This window comes from Anser anser, assembly GCF_964211835.1.
Source record: "Anser anser genome assembly, chromosome: 16".
Classification (NCBI taxonomy): Eukaryota; Metazoa; Chordata; class Aves; order Anseriformes; family Anatidae; genus Anser; species Anser anser.
Window position 1 is genome coordinate 11293301 of NC_139737.1, and position 17023 is coordinate 11310323.

At 48.2% G+C, this 17023-nt stretch overlaps 1 protein-coding gene across 2 annotated transcripts; it reads right to left on the reverse strand.

The window, feature by feature from the left end:
• Window positions 1-11443: 11443 nt before the first annotated feature.
• LOC310882540 (perilipin-3-like) lies at window positions 11444-16630 on the reverse strand. Of its 2 annotated transcripts, XM_083801437.1 has the most exons (9): window positions 16537-16630; window positions 15582-15687; window positions 15291-15367; window positions 14341-14536; window positions 13452-13534; window positions 12987-13245; window positions 12590-12789; window positions 12321-12449; window positions 11444-12229 (listed from the first exon to the last, which is right to left on the reverse strand). In XM_083801437.1, exons 2-9 carry the CDS (start codon window positions 15586-15588, stop codon window positions 11825-11827), a joined length of 1356 nt encoding a protein of 451 aa, XP_083657563.1. In that variant the 5' UTR covers window positions 15589-15687; window positions 16537-16630; the 3' UTR covers window positions 11444-11824. The 2 variants fall into 2 exon arrangements, with proteins under 2 accessions (XP_083657563.1, XP_083657562.1); XM_083801436.1 differs by lacking the exon at window positions 15582-15687 and having other exon boundaries at window positions 16537-16616.
• Between the last annotated feature and the right edge of the window lie 393 nt (window positions 16631-17023).

Consider the following 17023-nt stretch of genomic DNA (forward strand, 5'->3'; position numbering starts at 1 on the left):
CACACTGCAGGCTCATGTTGAGCTTTTCGTCCACCAGAACCCCCAAGTCCTTCTCTGCAGGGCTGCTCTCAGTGAGTTCTTCTCCCAGTCTGTGCTCACGTCCGGGATTGCCCTGGCCCAGGTGCAGCACCCTGCATTTAGACTTGTTGAACCTCTTTAGGTTCATGTGCGCCCACTTCTCCAGCCTGTGCAGGACCCTCTGGGTGGCATCCCTTCCTTCTGGTGTATCGACTGCACCACTCAGCTTGGTGCCATCGGCAAACTTGCTGAGGGTGCACTCGACCCCACTGTCTGTGTCATTGATGAAGATATTAAACAGCACTTGTCCCAGGACAGACCCCTGAGGGACACCACTTGTCACCAGCCTCCACCTGGACACAGAGCCATTGAGCACCACTCTCTGGTGCGACCTTCAAGCCAATTCCTTATCCGCTGAATGGCCCACCCATCAAACCCACCTCTCTCCAATTTGGAGACCAGGATGTCATGTGGGACTATGTCAAAGGCCTTGCAGAAGTCCAGGTAGATGACATCGGTTGGTTTTCCTCTGTCAACTGATGCACTCACTCAATTGTAGAAAGCCAGAAAGGTCAGGCACGATTTGCCCTTGGTGAAGCCATGCTGGCTGTCTCAGATCACCTCCTTGAGTGCATGTGCCTTGACATTTGTGCTTGCTCAAGATGTATCATTCAAGATGCTCGCAGCCCTGTGGGATCCCCTTGAATTTCCTACCAAAGATGACACTGCGGTGAGCACCTGAGTAGAAAAGGAGCCTCTGATCCAGGTCGAGCAGAGATAGAGCCTGGGGATTTCATTCCTGCTTCCAGCAGAGCAACCTCCAGAATCAACCGGTCTGCAATCGAATGAGAAAGAGCAAAGAGAAGCACAGCTTGTGACTGCTCTACCCAGATGCGTTTCCTGCAGCATTCTTCACACACTTCAGAGAAAAGGGGATGGAAAAATGAAACTGTTAGGAGGACTCTTTTCTTATACTGACCTCTGGATGTCAGCATAAGAGTTTCCCAAGGAAAGAAGCTAAGAGAGACATGGCTGATTTAAGGGGGATAACCAGAGGAAAGACTAAACTCCTCCACCTCCCTGCAGTGCTGTGGGTGTGGATGGATGCTGCGGTCCCAAGGAGGACCAAAGGACACCAGTTAGGGCACCTACTGTAAAGAACAACATTGTGAGAAGTGTATTGTACACAAAATAAGAAGAACGAGGAAAAAGGTGGACACAATGCCTGCACCATGCACACACGTGTATGTACACCCACATGCACACCAGCCTGTCCCAGCTCCCAGTGTCCCCCAGAGAGGAGGAACAGCCAAGCCCCACTCCACCATTTGCATTTTCCTCCATCTATGAGGAGCTCTGAGCTCTTAACACAAGCCAGCTCATCCCAGCCATTGCCTGCCAGTGAGCTGCTGGAGCTAAACCCCTAATCAGGGTGAAGAAACAAACTCAGAGATTTCCCGTAACAGCTGCATAGTGCCTCCTGAAATCACCGAGAAATTGCAGCAATCAGTGTCCCTGCAAGGCCAGAAGTCATCCAAAATCAGTGGTTTCATTTCCTCACTCAGGTATCTCCCCTCCCTCCCTTCCCAAAACATCCAAACAGAGGAAGGACAAAAGAAAAAAAAAAGAGAGAAAAACAAAGAAAAGTGAAAGCACCTTTCTGGTTTCCCTCCACACTGAGCTGTTGCAGTGAGGCGATGCCAACAGTTTCTGTACTGTGTGTGTGTCTTTGATACAGTGGGCAGCAGGGCTCTGGTATTTGAAAGCAATGGGCTTGGAAACCCCAGTGGAAGTCACTGAAGACGACAATAAGCCCTGGCTACTCATTTGCCACTGCTCCAGTCGCACATCGCACTCAGAAACAAGGCAGATCCACAGAACGGCTGCATACCCCATTTCACCAAATTTCCTGCCCCCTCCCTCCAGATTCCCATTTGTTTGACTCCAGTCAGGGCTTCCAGAACCTTGGCCTAAACACCAGTGCTTGGAGATTCTCTGGGAACCCTCAGGTTGCTACACTCTGCTCATCCTTCAACGCCTTGCCAATCACACCGGAGAATGCCATTTCAGGTGTTGATGCTGCCGCTGTGTTCAGACAATGCATTAGAGATTAACCAACAGCAGGAATTGTCAGGGCCTTTTTATACGTGGGTGGGAAAGGAAAAAATAAATTACAAAATAAAAAGAATAAAATCAAACTTCACTTCAGGGCACCCTGGAGCGGCACCTGTGAGAGGGGAGTTTGCACCAGGTGAAAAGAGCTGTGGGCTCTGTCAGATTCAGTGGCCATGCTCCTTTCCAGGAGGGACAGAGAGCTCAGTCACCAAGCTGGTGTCACTGAGAACACCATCAGGCTTTGCAGCAAAACTTCACAACCCTTCCAGTTGCTGGCGTGTCTGCAGTAAGGGGATAGCCCATCCAAAATCCAGCACATGCGAAAATGGAGGTGGGACTGCTTTAGCTGAGATATCAGCCATCACGTCATTTTTGGTAGGATGAGGTCGTGCAGACGTACCCACAGCCCAGCACCTTGCTGCTGTTAGCGCTGACTCTCAGAGCAAGCACCCAGGCAGTGGCCTGGAGCTGGAGGATGAGGCAGGTACCAGCATCCAGATTTGGGGACAGCCTTAAACGTGGTGGCTTCCCTTCACCACACCAACATCTGACCTCTCTCCCCTGTCCCAGGGAACATAAATCGCACATAAAAGGCAAATAGATATAAAAAAATTCAAGACGAGAATTAAAACGGGTCACAGAATCACAGAGTTGTAGGGGTTGGAAGGGACCTCCACAGATCATCGGGTCCGCAGGCCCTGATTTCATACAGAACAAAACTGCAATGGTCATTACCAGACTGGTGCCTTTGTGCTGCAGGCCATCCACACTCATCGTTCAATACCACAGGCATCTTCCCAGTGCATGGCTGGGAAGTCCAGCCACCAGCAGCGCCCCAGCCGCAGGAGAACAGGGCACAGGGACACAGCATGCAAAGGCAAATGAGACCCGATGGGGGGCAGAAAGCCTGGCATGGCAGTTTTCCTAATGCTGCATCCCTCATCCACCAGTAGCAATGAACATGAGAAGGTGCAGCTGGAAGCAACATCTCTGCTTGTATGCTCTGCAGGTGAGGACTCTGCTGAGCTGAGCCGGCTTTGTGCTGGGTTTCCCCAGCCCATCTCACAGGAGGCAGAGATGATGCTGCAGCAGAGTTGTAGCTGCAACACTGGAAACACAGGTGTTTTGTTTTGGTGTTTTCCCAGCAAAAGCAGCTGATCAGGCAACATTTCCTTTATTGTTTTCTAGATTTTGATGTTAACAACTGTAACTGAGCGTTCAGCGCCCTGATGCTCCCCCAGAGACAATGAAACAATTTCAAAGGGGAGCAGCGGGCTCATAAGAAGCATCAGGGGAGCTTTAGCCACTCTCAGGTTTCCAGATTGTGCGTCCATTACCTGCAAAGCAGCACTCAAACTGCACGGGGATGCTGGCATTGGCATGGGGCCATGTTTTGCTGAAGCTTTGGGGGAGCGCAGGAGAAGGGATGCCATTACAGGAACGAATCAGACCCCACTGTTTCCTGCACCTAAAAGCAGCAAACCTTTAACACCCTCACTATGATATAAAAACAGCTTACCTTAAATACAACGCAGCCTGACAGCAAGGCAAAGCTTCAAATAAGCAACAGGGTTAAATAATCAGTATTTTGCACATCAACTTACTCTCCTTCTTCCCAGCACTGCAGCCACTACAGGGGCCAGTGCCCAAGAGCAAAGGTCGTTCAGCTCCACCGCCTTCTGAGGAAGACATTATAAGATGCAAATCTAAGGGTTTGGGCCAAAGGACAAAACGCTTATTGGTGGCAACTTCTGAAAAGAACCATCCATGCGGCACTGTGGTAGTTATAGCATACAAACAGGTCGTGTGGATTTTTCCCAGGCTGGTGTTCAGGATCTGGCCAAACCGTGGGCTTTTCCCTGGTGCTATACCTCATAGGAAGTTGCAAGGCATGTTGATTTTGCAATCAATCAACGTTGTGGTTTAACCCGGCCGGCAGCTAAACACCGCACAGCCGTTCGCTCACCCTCCCCGCTCCATCTCTGGGATGGGGGAGAGAAACGAGAAACTGAAGCCTGTGGGTTGAGATAGAGACAGTTTATTAGGACAGAAAATAAAATAAAAATAATAATTAATAATAATAATAATGTGTACAAAACAAGTGATGCACAATACAATTGCTCACCACCCGCTGACCGATGCCCAGTCTATCCCTGAGCAGCCGGCCCCCCCCACCCCGGCCAGCCACCCCTACGTATTGTTTAGCATGATGCCACATGGCATGGAATACCCCTTTGGCCAGTTGGGGTCAGCTGTCCTGGGTCTGTCCCCTCCCAGCTCCTGCTGCACCCCCAGCCTGCCCGCTGGCAGGACAGAGCGAGAAGCTGAAAAGTCCTTGGCTTAGTGTAAGCACTGCTCTGCAACAATTAAAACGTCAGTGTGTTATCAATACTCTTCTCATCCTAAATCCAAAACATAGCACCCTACCAGCTACTACGAGGAAAATTAACTCTATCCTAGCTAAAACCAGGACAATCAACAAAAAAAAGAAATCATATCTTAGAATTTGCTTTCTCTGCTCTGATTTTTTTTTTCCATATAGGTACTCTGGTGAATGGGATTCTTAACAGAAAATAGAAATGGCCAGTTGAACCAGAAGGAAATGAAAGCACGCTCATGGGGCCTCTGTCCTTTGCCCTTTATTCAGTAGGGTTTGCTGCAGTCTCTCTTCTGAGCCAAGCTCTTCCCAGCACTACTGACAACAGGAAGGCTGGAAAACCCTCAGCCAGGATCTGCAGAACCAACAGGCTTGAAAGCAACACACACTGTGTGCAAGGGCTCTCTCTTTCTTTTGTGCTGTTTCATTCCACAACTTTTAAACCTGAGATGTAGAAATGCGCTAAAGCTTCCTATCTGCAGTCAAGACTCCCTTGTCTTGGCTGTAAATCAGAACCAGGATAAGGAAAACCCTTGAAAGTCTGAGACTGGCAACATAAGAGTGAAAAAGAAGTGTGAAAGCCTTCCTGGAGGCTGCTGCTGCTGCAGCTCATTTGCCCTCCTCTGCTCATTGCTCAACCTGATAGTGAGGATTCAGGGATCCAGTGGAGAACCAACAGCCACAGCACAGGCTGCATGTCATGCCCCCACTTGCCAAGGATCAATGAGGGAGTGAGACTTGTGCAACAGTAGACATTAGGAACAAAAATATCTAAAAAATATTAAAATCACTTTCCTCTATTCCACAAAATGGCAGGTGTTTTCAATCAGTTTCTTACAGGGTAAACACTGCACTTGGCTTATAATTTGTTTGGTAAACCTTACATTTGCAGCTGTAATTACCCCATCAAGGCAGCTAAATGATGATGACATTTAAAGTGACCTTCAGCTTGCAGCTGCGATAACCGTCCTGTGGGAGAGGTGTAGCAGGGAGGCAGCATGCGCTCCCTGGGTGAGAGTTGCCTGCAAATGGGCCAGCCAGATGTTCCTCCACAACCAGAGAGCTGTTTTAGCGAGCACAGCTTGCACAAGGCTGAATAATTTGATTTCTCCACCATGGGAAGGACCACCACAAGGTGCATGCAGCTGGTTGTTTCCTCAGTGGGAGAGCTCAGGACGTTCTTCCTCCTAGGGAAAAACAGCTCCTGCAAAACCATGGTATGCGAGGACAGCTCCTTGCAGGATGGTTCATGTATGAGTGGTTACATGCACTGAATATCTCGAGTGCCTCCCACAGAGCAGGACGTTCCCTGTATGTTCATCACAAACCCTTTCCCACGCTCATTTCCTAGACTTGCTTGCCTTCTTCCACAACACCCACACCCGTCCCCAGCCTGCACCTCCAGCTCCCTGCCGTCTGTTTCCTCCTTTGTTCACCATTGGTCTCTACCTTGCCCAAATCCTGCCCAAACCAAATCCCCCCATAAAGCACTCCTACTTTTCTGCTCCAAACGTTGAGATGCTCAGTCTATCCCTCCTTCCCCACACACATTGGATTACCACTATTAATCCTGATTCACTATTTTACACCCAGCCTCTCCCCTGCCCTCCAGCTCTCTCATCCCTCTCATTTTCCCATTCTACCTCCTCCCAGCCTTAGCCTCAAACCCCTCCACACCATTTCATGCCCTCACTTAGGTTTCCCAAATTATCACCTCCAACAAGCCCTGTGTCCTCCCTCCCAGGGAGGCAGGACAAGCACACAAGCTGAGCGAGCCACAGCAGACACTAGCCCTGCCTGCTGCAGATCCCATCCCCATGCAGCCAGCCCTACCAGAGCAACAGGACCCACAAGCAGCTGTAAGGGCCCTTACTGAGCTTACTGATCTTGATCTGCAAATTTGCTAAACTCTAGAAGTATTTCTGCGGCCCCAACTCTATCCTCAGCCCTCCCAGGGCACCCAGCTCATCGATGAAACACTATTTTGGAGCAACAAACTCAGTTTGGTCCTGTATACCGAAATCCCTTGCCCTCCTCAGGAGCTGCAGAGTTGGGTAAGAGCAATCATTTGAAGGAATCTGCAACAAAAAGGCAGGTAAGACTTGCAGAAATGCCCATGGGAGCATACGGGGAGAGATGGGAAGGAATGCACTGGCCTGTACCAAGCTCCATCAGTTTACAAAGCAAGCTTAACACAAACAGACAAAAAGAAAGTATCAGTACTGAGGATGGCATAAAATCCAACTGTGTCAGCATTCAGCTTGTTAATTATCCTCCGGATCACCTCCCCTCTAAGTTGACTGCTGGAGCAGCTCAAGTTGAATCTAAATAAATATGAGAATCAGAGGGAGCCTTGGAAGTCAATACTGTGAACTAACTCCTTCTACAAATGGATTTTCATTACCATAGGGGCAGGCGCCAGTGTCCAGAAAGCACCACAACAAGGGCAATTATTTGCTGGCAGTGCTCTGTATTCACAGGAGGTGCTTTGCCTGGTTTGCAGCAGTAAAGGGCAGCTGGGCTATCGATCAGGTCAGACGCATGTCGCTCCTGGAGGCATCAGGGGTTTTAACAAGCCGCGCAAAGGCAGTATTGGAATTGTCACAAGTTCACGCTTGGTTTGTAAGGCAATTTGAAGCAGATTTATTGACCCCCTTTCCCGTTCCTGCCATCCTCAGGGTATGGAGGAAAGCAGAGCTGTCCAGCTCAAAACCTTGCCAGGACTTGCCAGAAGAGGTCCCTGACAGGAGCCTCTGGAAGTGGGAAGAGCTGAGTGCTGATGCCTGCAAAGATTTCAGGAGAAAAAGCATCCAGTTTAGAGCCCAGGTGACTGCAAAATGCTGCTCCTAAGAAGTGTTACTTCTGTCCTTCTCCAGCAAAGCCCTTTCCCAGCTGTTTCTATACCCACCCTGGTCTCACCTGAGCATTTCATCCTGCCCAGCAGGGCAGGATCCAAGTGAGAGCACAGGGAACTCCCTTCAGGTTTTCCTCTCCCATGCTCTGAAGCCTTTGGTTTCCTCCTCTGACACAAGTCGAGGTAATAATAGGAGCAAGGGAGGACAAGAGGTTACAAGAGGCAAGCACAGGGCCAAGTGCCAACCCACAAAATGCAGCTCCTGCCTGCTGCTGTGTGATGTGGGAAGACTGGAGTAGGCCCCACAACCTGACTCTGCTCCCACACTGGCCAGTCGCAGCATCCTCATTTCCCAGCACTGAGAGCAGAAGCTTCCTCCGGTTTCCATTGTAGATTAATGCCAATAAGCACTGAGAGTATTAAACTTCTCCAAGCAGAGACCTTACAGGTCACATAAAAATAGAATTCAGCTCACACCTAATCAGGGCCCCAGCTACCCAAGCAGCCCTTCAGGGTGATCACAGCCCTTCAGGGTGATCACAATTTTTTTTTTTTAAACATAACACTATTTTACAGCGCACAGTAACTAGATTTTTTTTTTAAGACTTGACAATATACAAATATATCAAGAAATATGAAAATTAAAGAGAAATTAGACTCCTTGTGAACAGCAAAAGAGCTTTCATCTTTCAGCACTTGCTAAGAATTTCAGTTTCCCAATCTAGTGCCTTCTTGACAAAGCTGCTTGGGAAACCCTCCTTAAGCAGTTACCCTTGCCAGTTAGAGGTCACAGTAACACATTGGCTAATGCCTCCTAACTCAACTTGTGGAAGATGACAGCTTTTTGGAATATTGCCCGAGGTAGCCTTCAGCCAGTGCCAGCACACTCCGTGACCTATAAGCCAGGCATTTGAACAATGAACAGCAGGGACTGAATAAAAAGATGTACATGAGTATGAGTGGAGAATTAAATAATTAATAAAGTGTTAAGGAAAATGGCAGGGAGAGGTGAGGTGGCATCTAGCAAGAGGGGAAACAAGGAGCAAGTGCCCCTGTGATTGCATTTAAAATTCAAATCAGCCTGCAACTGAGCTATCACATGTGGCCACAGCCTAAGCAGGCAGGAACAGCAGTAGAGGAGGGTAAGGTATAATTACTTGGGCTATGATTATCAGAATTTGATTAGCAGAATTAAGAAGCACTACAACATTTCCAAGAGCTACTGAAAACCAGAAAAGACATCTCAAAGCATATCTTTCCAGCCAAGGTGTTTGTTTAGGATTGTCAGATTACTAACACTTATCCAAAGTGAAATAAGCATAGACAGACAAACAAACAGGTCTGGATAAAAATAGAGACCAAATTGAGTGCGCTCCCAGAGATCAGAGAAGTTTACACTTCAGCCATTTGCAAAAAGCCCATCCATTTCTCATTCCCAGTTTCTTTCCAACTTTATCCTCCTGTCTCTGCAGCATAGACAACACCAGAAGAGCTAGGGAGATGGAAATCAAACTATTCCTGGCCACAGCTAGTCTTGGTGAGGGTTTTGTCCTTCTTGCTTGGTCTAAAAGATAGATGGTTCCCTGAATCTTTAGAGATTAAATAAGAAACAAAACACATGCAAACAAAACACATGCAGAGGCTTCCACTCAGACACTTCTTCCCAAGCTGAGCTTGGAGTTGCCACAAGAAGGCTGGTTTAGCCTATTGCAGACCGTGGGGTCTATAGCAGTAGAGTAGAAGGGCCACAAAAACCTTACCGGTATTGGGCTGCCCCCCAGCAGCTCCAGCACAGGGAACCAGGGATACCCCAGCCATGTGCAGCGTCAGAGTCCCCAGCTGCCAAGGGGACCACAGGACAGCACAAGTCAGTACTCCTTTAAGTTACAGCCTGGATGCACAGCATCCAAGAAGGTGGGGAAGGTTATTTCTGTTCTGTCCTCATAAGGTTGCCTCAAAAAGGTCTTAGGAACACAGGTACTTTGGAAAGCCCTACCATATAGCACCTATATTACTTGGAAAGATCCTGAGGTACAACTGTGCAATGAATCTGACACCTGCAGTTTTTTACATTACCTCCGGTGGTATCTGGTAACTCCAAGGTGCCGTAAGTAAAGGCCAAGTGGGAAACAGCAGCCAGAGGTAAGGAGTGCTACACAGCAGTCATGAACCCCCAAAACAGAGCTAGAGGAATTCCCACCATTCAGAGCAACTTCAAGCTAGGAAAAACTAGAAGAACAGATCCTTGGGAAAAAAAAGAGTCACAGGTGGATTTTTTTTTAAACCCTTAAATATACCAACTGTTCAAGATTCGATACATCCTTGAGGGATGTTTTTCTGGAAGCACCTGAACAAGTTGCTCTACTTAGCGCAGAGAGGATGGTCACTGATGTAAGAGACCCACACTCATACAGTCAGTCTACCTCCAGTGCGGTTTAGTAGCCCATAACTTCCCCTTATGAACCTAAACACCTGGAAACAACTTCTCCTGAGAACTTATGACTGATTTGCCTTCTCCCACTGTACACCTGGCTCCCAAGGTAAGAGCAGTCAATAGTGACTACAGGAATTGGGTTTAAGCAATAAGCAAGTATACGCCCCAGTGATCCATAAGCAGAACATGTATGATTTGCTAGGCTAAGCACTAAATTAATATAGATCTGATCTGCTGCACTGGTAAGTCAGTGTGGAATACAAGAATGTCCAGCTATTTGCTTTAGATAGGTTAAGTTTAGCACCTCTAGGTAGCTGTGTGCAGCTTTGCTGTAGAAGAACAGAACATACAGCGTATTTCCCACCAAGCAGCAGGACTAGCTCCAATGCTTCTTCCAATAAGTGCCCCACTTCCCTCCCTACAGGTTCAGCTGTACTTACATCACAGAGACTGAATTTACCTCTCCTCAAGTTCTTTGCCAAAGAGAAATCAGTCAGCAGTAATCAGAGAGCATGCAGTGGAGAGATGACACCTGCAATTCATTTCAGGTCTCAACAATAGCTCAGCCTTGCAACTCAGGTTGACTTATTGTTCTGCCTCCAGGACAAGCCAGTTGCTATTTAAGGAGTGCAGGCCAGAGAGCTGTCTAATGGTGTCTCAGTGAATCTAGACCTGAAGCTGTGCTGCATCAGGGTTTCACATTGCATCAGTGCAATAACAGAAGCCAGAACTCAGGGACCACATGGTCCCGCCACAGTACAGCACTAAGCCACCACACAGTGGTTGCAGCAATAGCTATCTCTACTTGGGAGAAAAAGAGTAGAAGACCATAGCTGTTCTGCCACAAGAGATCCCTCTCCCTAGTCCCTGCTTCCAACCTCCGAGAGGAGCTATTATTAGGAGTACTGTCAGTACTGTCCAGCAAGCCTGAAAGCAGCAGGCTGTTCGACCTCTTTGGAAGAGAATCAGACATGGTGGCTGAAGAGCCCCTAGCTCACCTGCAGTACGTCCTGGCCAGGAGAGATCAGTACTGACAGGACCAGCACCCATAAGTTTGCCACTTACCCCCAAGGACTTGCCTTCCACGTGTATCTCATCCAGGCAGCCATTCCTGCAACCCATTATCCTACCACAGACTGGGAAGTCCCCACCAGATAGTGAGAGACAACTGCAGTAGGAAGATTACACCTAGGAGGCCAAATGACAAGAAGTGTCAGGATTCTAACAGCTTCCTACAGTTTCTCCCAGCATGGGAGAAGGGCCAGGAGGGCACACACGGGCCTCCAAGCTCAGGAGTCAGATGAAATTGCAGCTTGGTACTTCCAAGCCTATCAGCTGTAATCATTGTTGTACCAAGTATGGCTCACCATTTCTTGCATTCCCAAATGGCACAAGCCTAGCCTGTACTTATGTCATCTAGAAACAATGATAAGAGTAGGTACCAATCTTTCTAAATTCCCCAAGGTATAGTTCCCCCATAAGCCTCAACACCACTACTTAGAGGCGTTAAAGCGAGTTTTCAGAATCCAGATCCACCTGTTTTTTCCAACTAAGCAGTAATATTGCTCTTGAAGGTGCGAAGAGTATAGATCACATCTGACGAGCAGTACTCACAGCACTTCTCCAGAAGAGATGAGACAGTAAGCATTTTTGCATGCAGTAGTTTTATTTTAAACAGTTATGCTTAGTCATATACATGAAACTGCTAGGAAGAGTTCTTTACATTGCATACTGTGTTGAAAGATTAAGACCAACAGCAGCTATTGCATGAGTACAGGCATCACGTGGATACACCATGGAAGGACATACCTTAGAAAGCTTGCTAGGGAGGTGGGAGCACTGGAGACCTTCAGGTCTCGATTTTCAGCCAATGCTCAGCCACAAGCACCAAGGAGCAATCCTGCTAACCTCCACTACCCCCCTGAAGATTTACTGACCCAATGATTATTCAATGTGACAGCTCCACCTTCAGGTGGGAAGTAGGGTAAAGCTATCAAAGTCAGGCCTGTGCTCAGGGCCTTACCCTTTACAGGGAGGTGGCAGAAGCCTCACGAGCCCCTGCTCCTTCTGTCTCTGCTTCCTCCTGCAAGACCCCCTCCTGCAGAGTTTCCTCCTCCTCCCGAGGAGAGAAGGGTCCCACCAGCCAGGACAGAGGCCTGTTGTCCTTCAGGTAGTCCAGCAGCTCCTCCATGTACTCCTGGATCACAGCCAGCTTCCCCCGGCTCTGGGCCAAGACACTGCTGGACAAGTCCTGGAAGGAATTTGCTGCTGAGAAAGAAGCATGAAGCTCTTCTACGGTATTAAGGGATTGTTTCACCTTATCCTGAAGGCTCAAGGGAAGGCCTCGGATTGCAGACATGATTTTACAACAGGTGATTTGCAGCTGCTGTGTGATGCTGCTTGCCATCAGCAGGGCCAGAGACTCCATCTCCTGGGAAGAGGCAGAAAGGACAAGATCAGGAATATGTTAAAGAAAAGTAAAAGGGCTCTGGGCATCCCTTTGCTCTCCCCCAGGGAGATACCTCTGGCTCTACAGAGCTGGCATATCTGCTGTCTTTAGGAAACTTTCTAGTCCAGTCCAGCCACATCTGGCACAGTTTCTCCTGTGCTTCCTGAAGCTTTTTATTAAAGCCTTGCTTAAACATCTCAATCTGTGCCAGGGGGGAAAAAAGTTGGTGTCAGGACACATCAGCTAGTAATCACAGGATTTTATCACAGCAATGGAAGATGAGACCAAGACAATCTTTTGGTCACCTCCTGCCCTCCAACAGGGAGGCCAGGCTCTGCCTACCAGTTCAATGATGGAGTGAAGCTGTGCAAGAGCCTCCTGCATGCCCTGCCAGATCCGCTTCATTTTATCTGAAGAGTGCAGGTAGGCAAACTGGCGAAGTTCATCAGAGAGAGACCCCAACCGCACAAAGTACCTCCTCTTCTCCTGCTGCTGCTCCACAGACATCATACCTGCACCCTCCTCAGATGCTGCTATTTTGGCTGAGAAAAGAGACAATACCTGTAAGCAGCTGATCAAAGGTTCTCACCAAACAGAGAGAAGTATCAGGAGACCTTGGACTAGGAGTCAGGAAGCCTCCAGCATGGCACCTTCCACTAGCCACATTCCAAAGGAATGGGGCTGACCACCCCCCATCTGATGATCCCATTACAGATAGTCACATATGTTGTTTCCTGACCTAATTCCTCATTTCCAATAGGGAGAGAGTTGTCTTCTTCTGTTCTCCCCAGCATAGCCTCTGCTCTGCTCACAGCCATCTGGCCCACTCTGGAGTCCATGACCATCCCCACACTGCTGGTTACTGCAGATCTGGCAGCTTCCACACCACTGTGAAGAGCACCCTTAGTTGCATCTATCACCTCTGTCACTCTGCTGCTCACAGCGTCCTTTGCCTCTGCCACTGTGGATGACACCAGCTCTTTTGTTTCAGAGATAACCTGGAAAAGATTTATGTCAGGTAAGGGTTGGTTTAGGGTGAGCTGCACTAGAAGGGCTCTGCACAGTGTCTGCTTGTTATGTGCTCCCATAGGAGCTTGTACTGTGCACCTAAGGGGTATTTCATTCCTTCTGGGAAGCTACATCATTCCCAAGGTTAGAAAGCCTGCAATGACCAGCCTGGGATAGCACAGCCTGTAAGTCTCACCTGATCCACTGGCTTTTGAAGGAGTGGGACCTTTTCCCCTAGTTTATCCAAACCTTTGGAGGCATACTCATTTGCTGCAGCAACTGTTTAAAAGAAATAGAGTGTTAAAGCTTGTTTTTCCTGCTATTTTATCCCACAAGTCCTATCTTCCAGAGGACAGTGCTCTGCAAGGAGCCTCGACCAAAGTCTCCATCCAGGCCAGGCATGCTCTGCTGTAAGCTGAATTTGTAGAGCAGCTTCTTTCGGTCTCCGCATAGATCTATTCACTTTGATAGCAGCCAACTTTTACTTGCATGCACATAGCCACCTACATGGATTTCCCTCCTATAGGTCCTTGAGCTCTTGAATAAGGTTGTGTAGTCCTTATTTTCTATAAAGGAAAAAAAATGGCCCAAACCCCAGTATGCCAAGGATCCAGGATCAAGTAGTAACCAACAGGATAGGGATACCCACTCTGGACTTAAAGTGAACCCAGGCCAGTCACAGACTTCTGTCATATACTTGTAATTAGGAAGAGCCCCTCTCCCTGTAAGAGTCCAGAGCTTCTTCACAGGAGACAGAGCCACATTCTTTAAGGGCCATGGTAAAAAAAAAAAGAGGCCTTTTCCTTCAGCCTCTGCAAAGTTGCAAGAATCAAGCTATGAGCTACTGATATACAAGACTTTGGACCTGGCAAGATCAATTTTAGAGTAGCCAAAGTCAATCCTCATCTTTCAGGAGAACATCCCTCTATCACATTACTTGGAGTAAGACTCAGCTTTCTGACCTTATAAATAAGTCTGGAGTTGTCCTTTTAGTATGGAGAAGGAGAGGTGCATTCCTACACCCTAGGGCTCCTCTCAGGGCTGGAAGGAGCCAGGTGCGGACCTCCCTTTCCACAGGGAGTTACCTTGAGGCTCCAGTGTAGTCAGAAGTGGCTGCACACAGCTGGCTGTGGCTTCAGTCATGCTCTTCACTCCTTTCTCTGCTGCATCACACACAGATCTGATGTAGGGGTGGCTCTCCTTAGTGGAGGCATAAGCTGTAGAAACCATGTCACAGGCAGAGCTGACAAAGGTCAGGCTAGCCATCTGATTTACTGCATCCTAAAAGGGGAAAGTAGTCATGAAGCTTGCAAACATGACACTGAGCATGCAACTACGCAGTGTTGCACCAGAATTTCCACTTGCCTGTTCAAGTCACCTGGCCTAAGGAAAGCAAGACAAGCCTTGCTTAGACACTTGCTTTAAAGTCCACAAGCAAGCTTGAAAACAACAGTGGAGCACTGACACTTACAGCTAGTCCATCCTGGAAAGGTTTTCCTCCTGTGCAACACTACCCAAGGGACTTCTGAGTCTGCAGACAACCTCAGTGCTTCTGGACACATCCAGTTCTAGTTCATTCTGTAGAACTATTTAACAAGCCAGCACCCCAGAGAAAGCTTCAACCAAACAGAATCAGGTTGGTTGTACACGAACAGGCTTTACACTGCTCTGCAACGAGCATGAAGATGGTCTTGGGGAACAAGGCAAGCGCAGGAGGTTCCTGGGCTGCTGGAACATGGGAACCTTTCCACAGGAGCATTGCCAGTGGCAAGCCAGGCTCTCGGCTACAGTATGAGATGAACCTCTCTCCTAGCCAAGGACCAGGCCATTTCACTTCGCCTAAGAGGTTATCCCAAGGGCCCTCAGGCCTACCTGGGGCTGTGCTGCCACCCCTATTTCCAGAGGGGCTGTAAGGCACAGACTGAGCAGAGATGTTCCTTCCTCTGCACAGGCAGAGCCTCAACCACAGCGGGGCCACCTGCTCATACCCGCACCCCAGAGCTACCACCCATTTCATCTCACACAGGGCACCTACCTGTTGCTCCTCTTCCTTCATCTCTGGGGAGCTCTTCGCAGCTTCCTCTTTATCAGGCATAGCAGAGGCCATCGCAGCTGCAATGCAAGTAGTACCATGGTTCAGGAGAAACTTGACCAAACCACTAGTGAGCCTCCAGAGGAGCTCCCCTTCCTGAGGGATGTTTCTTCCTGACATAATTAGGAGACTTTTTTTAGTGTCCATTAAGGACACACCCCAGAATGGGTCTCACAGAAACAAAGTTGTGTTTTTGCAATAGAAGGTGTTTTTGCAGTGGAAAATTCCACTAACCTTGCATATTCAGAAGCGATTGTGCAGGCACGACAGTAGCATAGCAGTGGGGAGTATGTTAGGAAGACAAGGGGAAGGTCACACTGTCCCAAAACATGGAAGATAACTAAGAAAAACAGGACAAGCAGTGCAAAAAATCAGTAAAACCAAAAGTCACAGGCCCTCTAGTCATGAGAGAAGAAGGAAAAAAAAAGGAAGAGGAGAAATTAACAGTTGGTCAAATGAAGTTGTACATATATTGTACAGTAGTAAGTGTCAAGTAAGTTGTGAACCTGTAGTACTCAGCCAGTGAGGAACAGGGAAGGAATCAAGCGTCAGGTAACAGGGAATACAAGGTTTCGGTATACTTTTAGTGTGCACTCCTGCTTACAGGATGCCTGCCATTGCAATCCAACTGCAAACAGAAATAGCTTCACAGAAGACCCTGCCTGAAAAATTGAGATACTTCTCACAGTCCCCTCCCCTTATAGGGGAAAGGGGTCTGTGGAGCTTCCAAAGCCAGTTAACATTTAGGTTTCACATTGCCCTCATTCCCCTTATATAAGGGAAGTCTTTCCCCACTCTGGATCTCCGTTAGAGAGATCATATTGATAGTAAGCACTATGCTTAGGAGAGGGATCTGGTACCTCCTTCCTCCCCACCAAGGCTTAGAGAAGCTCTTGCACTAGAGGAGGTAGTAACAGCAGATTTAGAGAGGAAAAGAAAAGAAAAAGGACACATTCAGAAGCCTGCTCTGCTGCCAAAAGCACAGCCCAACCCCACCTAGCTTTTCACTCGATACCAGCACAGGCCATACCTAACCTTTCAGCCAGGATCACAGGCGACCATGTATTAATTAAGACCCATTTCACTCTGTGATTAATCCAGGTAAGACACACCTAAACGTGAACCTGGAGTCCACAAAACAATTACAGCCTTTCCAACAAAAAGCTTTCCCTCCCGTAGCAAGCAATACCTTTTTCCCCTGTTGAAGGTAAGCAGGCAGCCACCAACGAAGAAGCAGGCACCACACCATGCTGCCCCCCCTGCTCCCTGCCTTTATATGCTGGATGGGGAGCAGCTGGGGCGGGACCCTGAGTGACTGACAGCTCTGGGAAGCAGCAGAAAGGACCCAGGGTCTGTCCTGGCCTATGAGAGGTGGAAAGGGGGCAAAGATGGGTCCTGCTGTGTTTCATTAATTACTCTGTAATCAAGCAGGTACACGTTGCTCTGGGCAGGGGAGCTTCTTTCAGAGGCTCCTACAAATGGAGAGAAGCAATGCTGGCATAGCCTTCTATGACCTTACATGGGCTTCCACAATCTTTTGCGATCATCTTCTATGATCTTGCATCAGGTCACAGGTACAGTCTGGAAACAGCAATTTGTTGCCTTTTCTTTTTTTTTATTGGGAAATAATAACCAGAAAAGAAAAGGAATTAAAGAGATCCAGAGAAGGGCTTCAC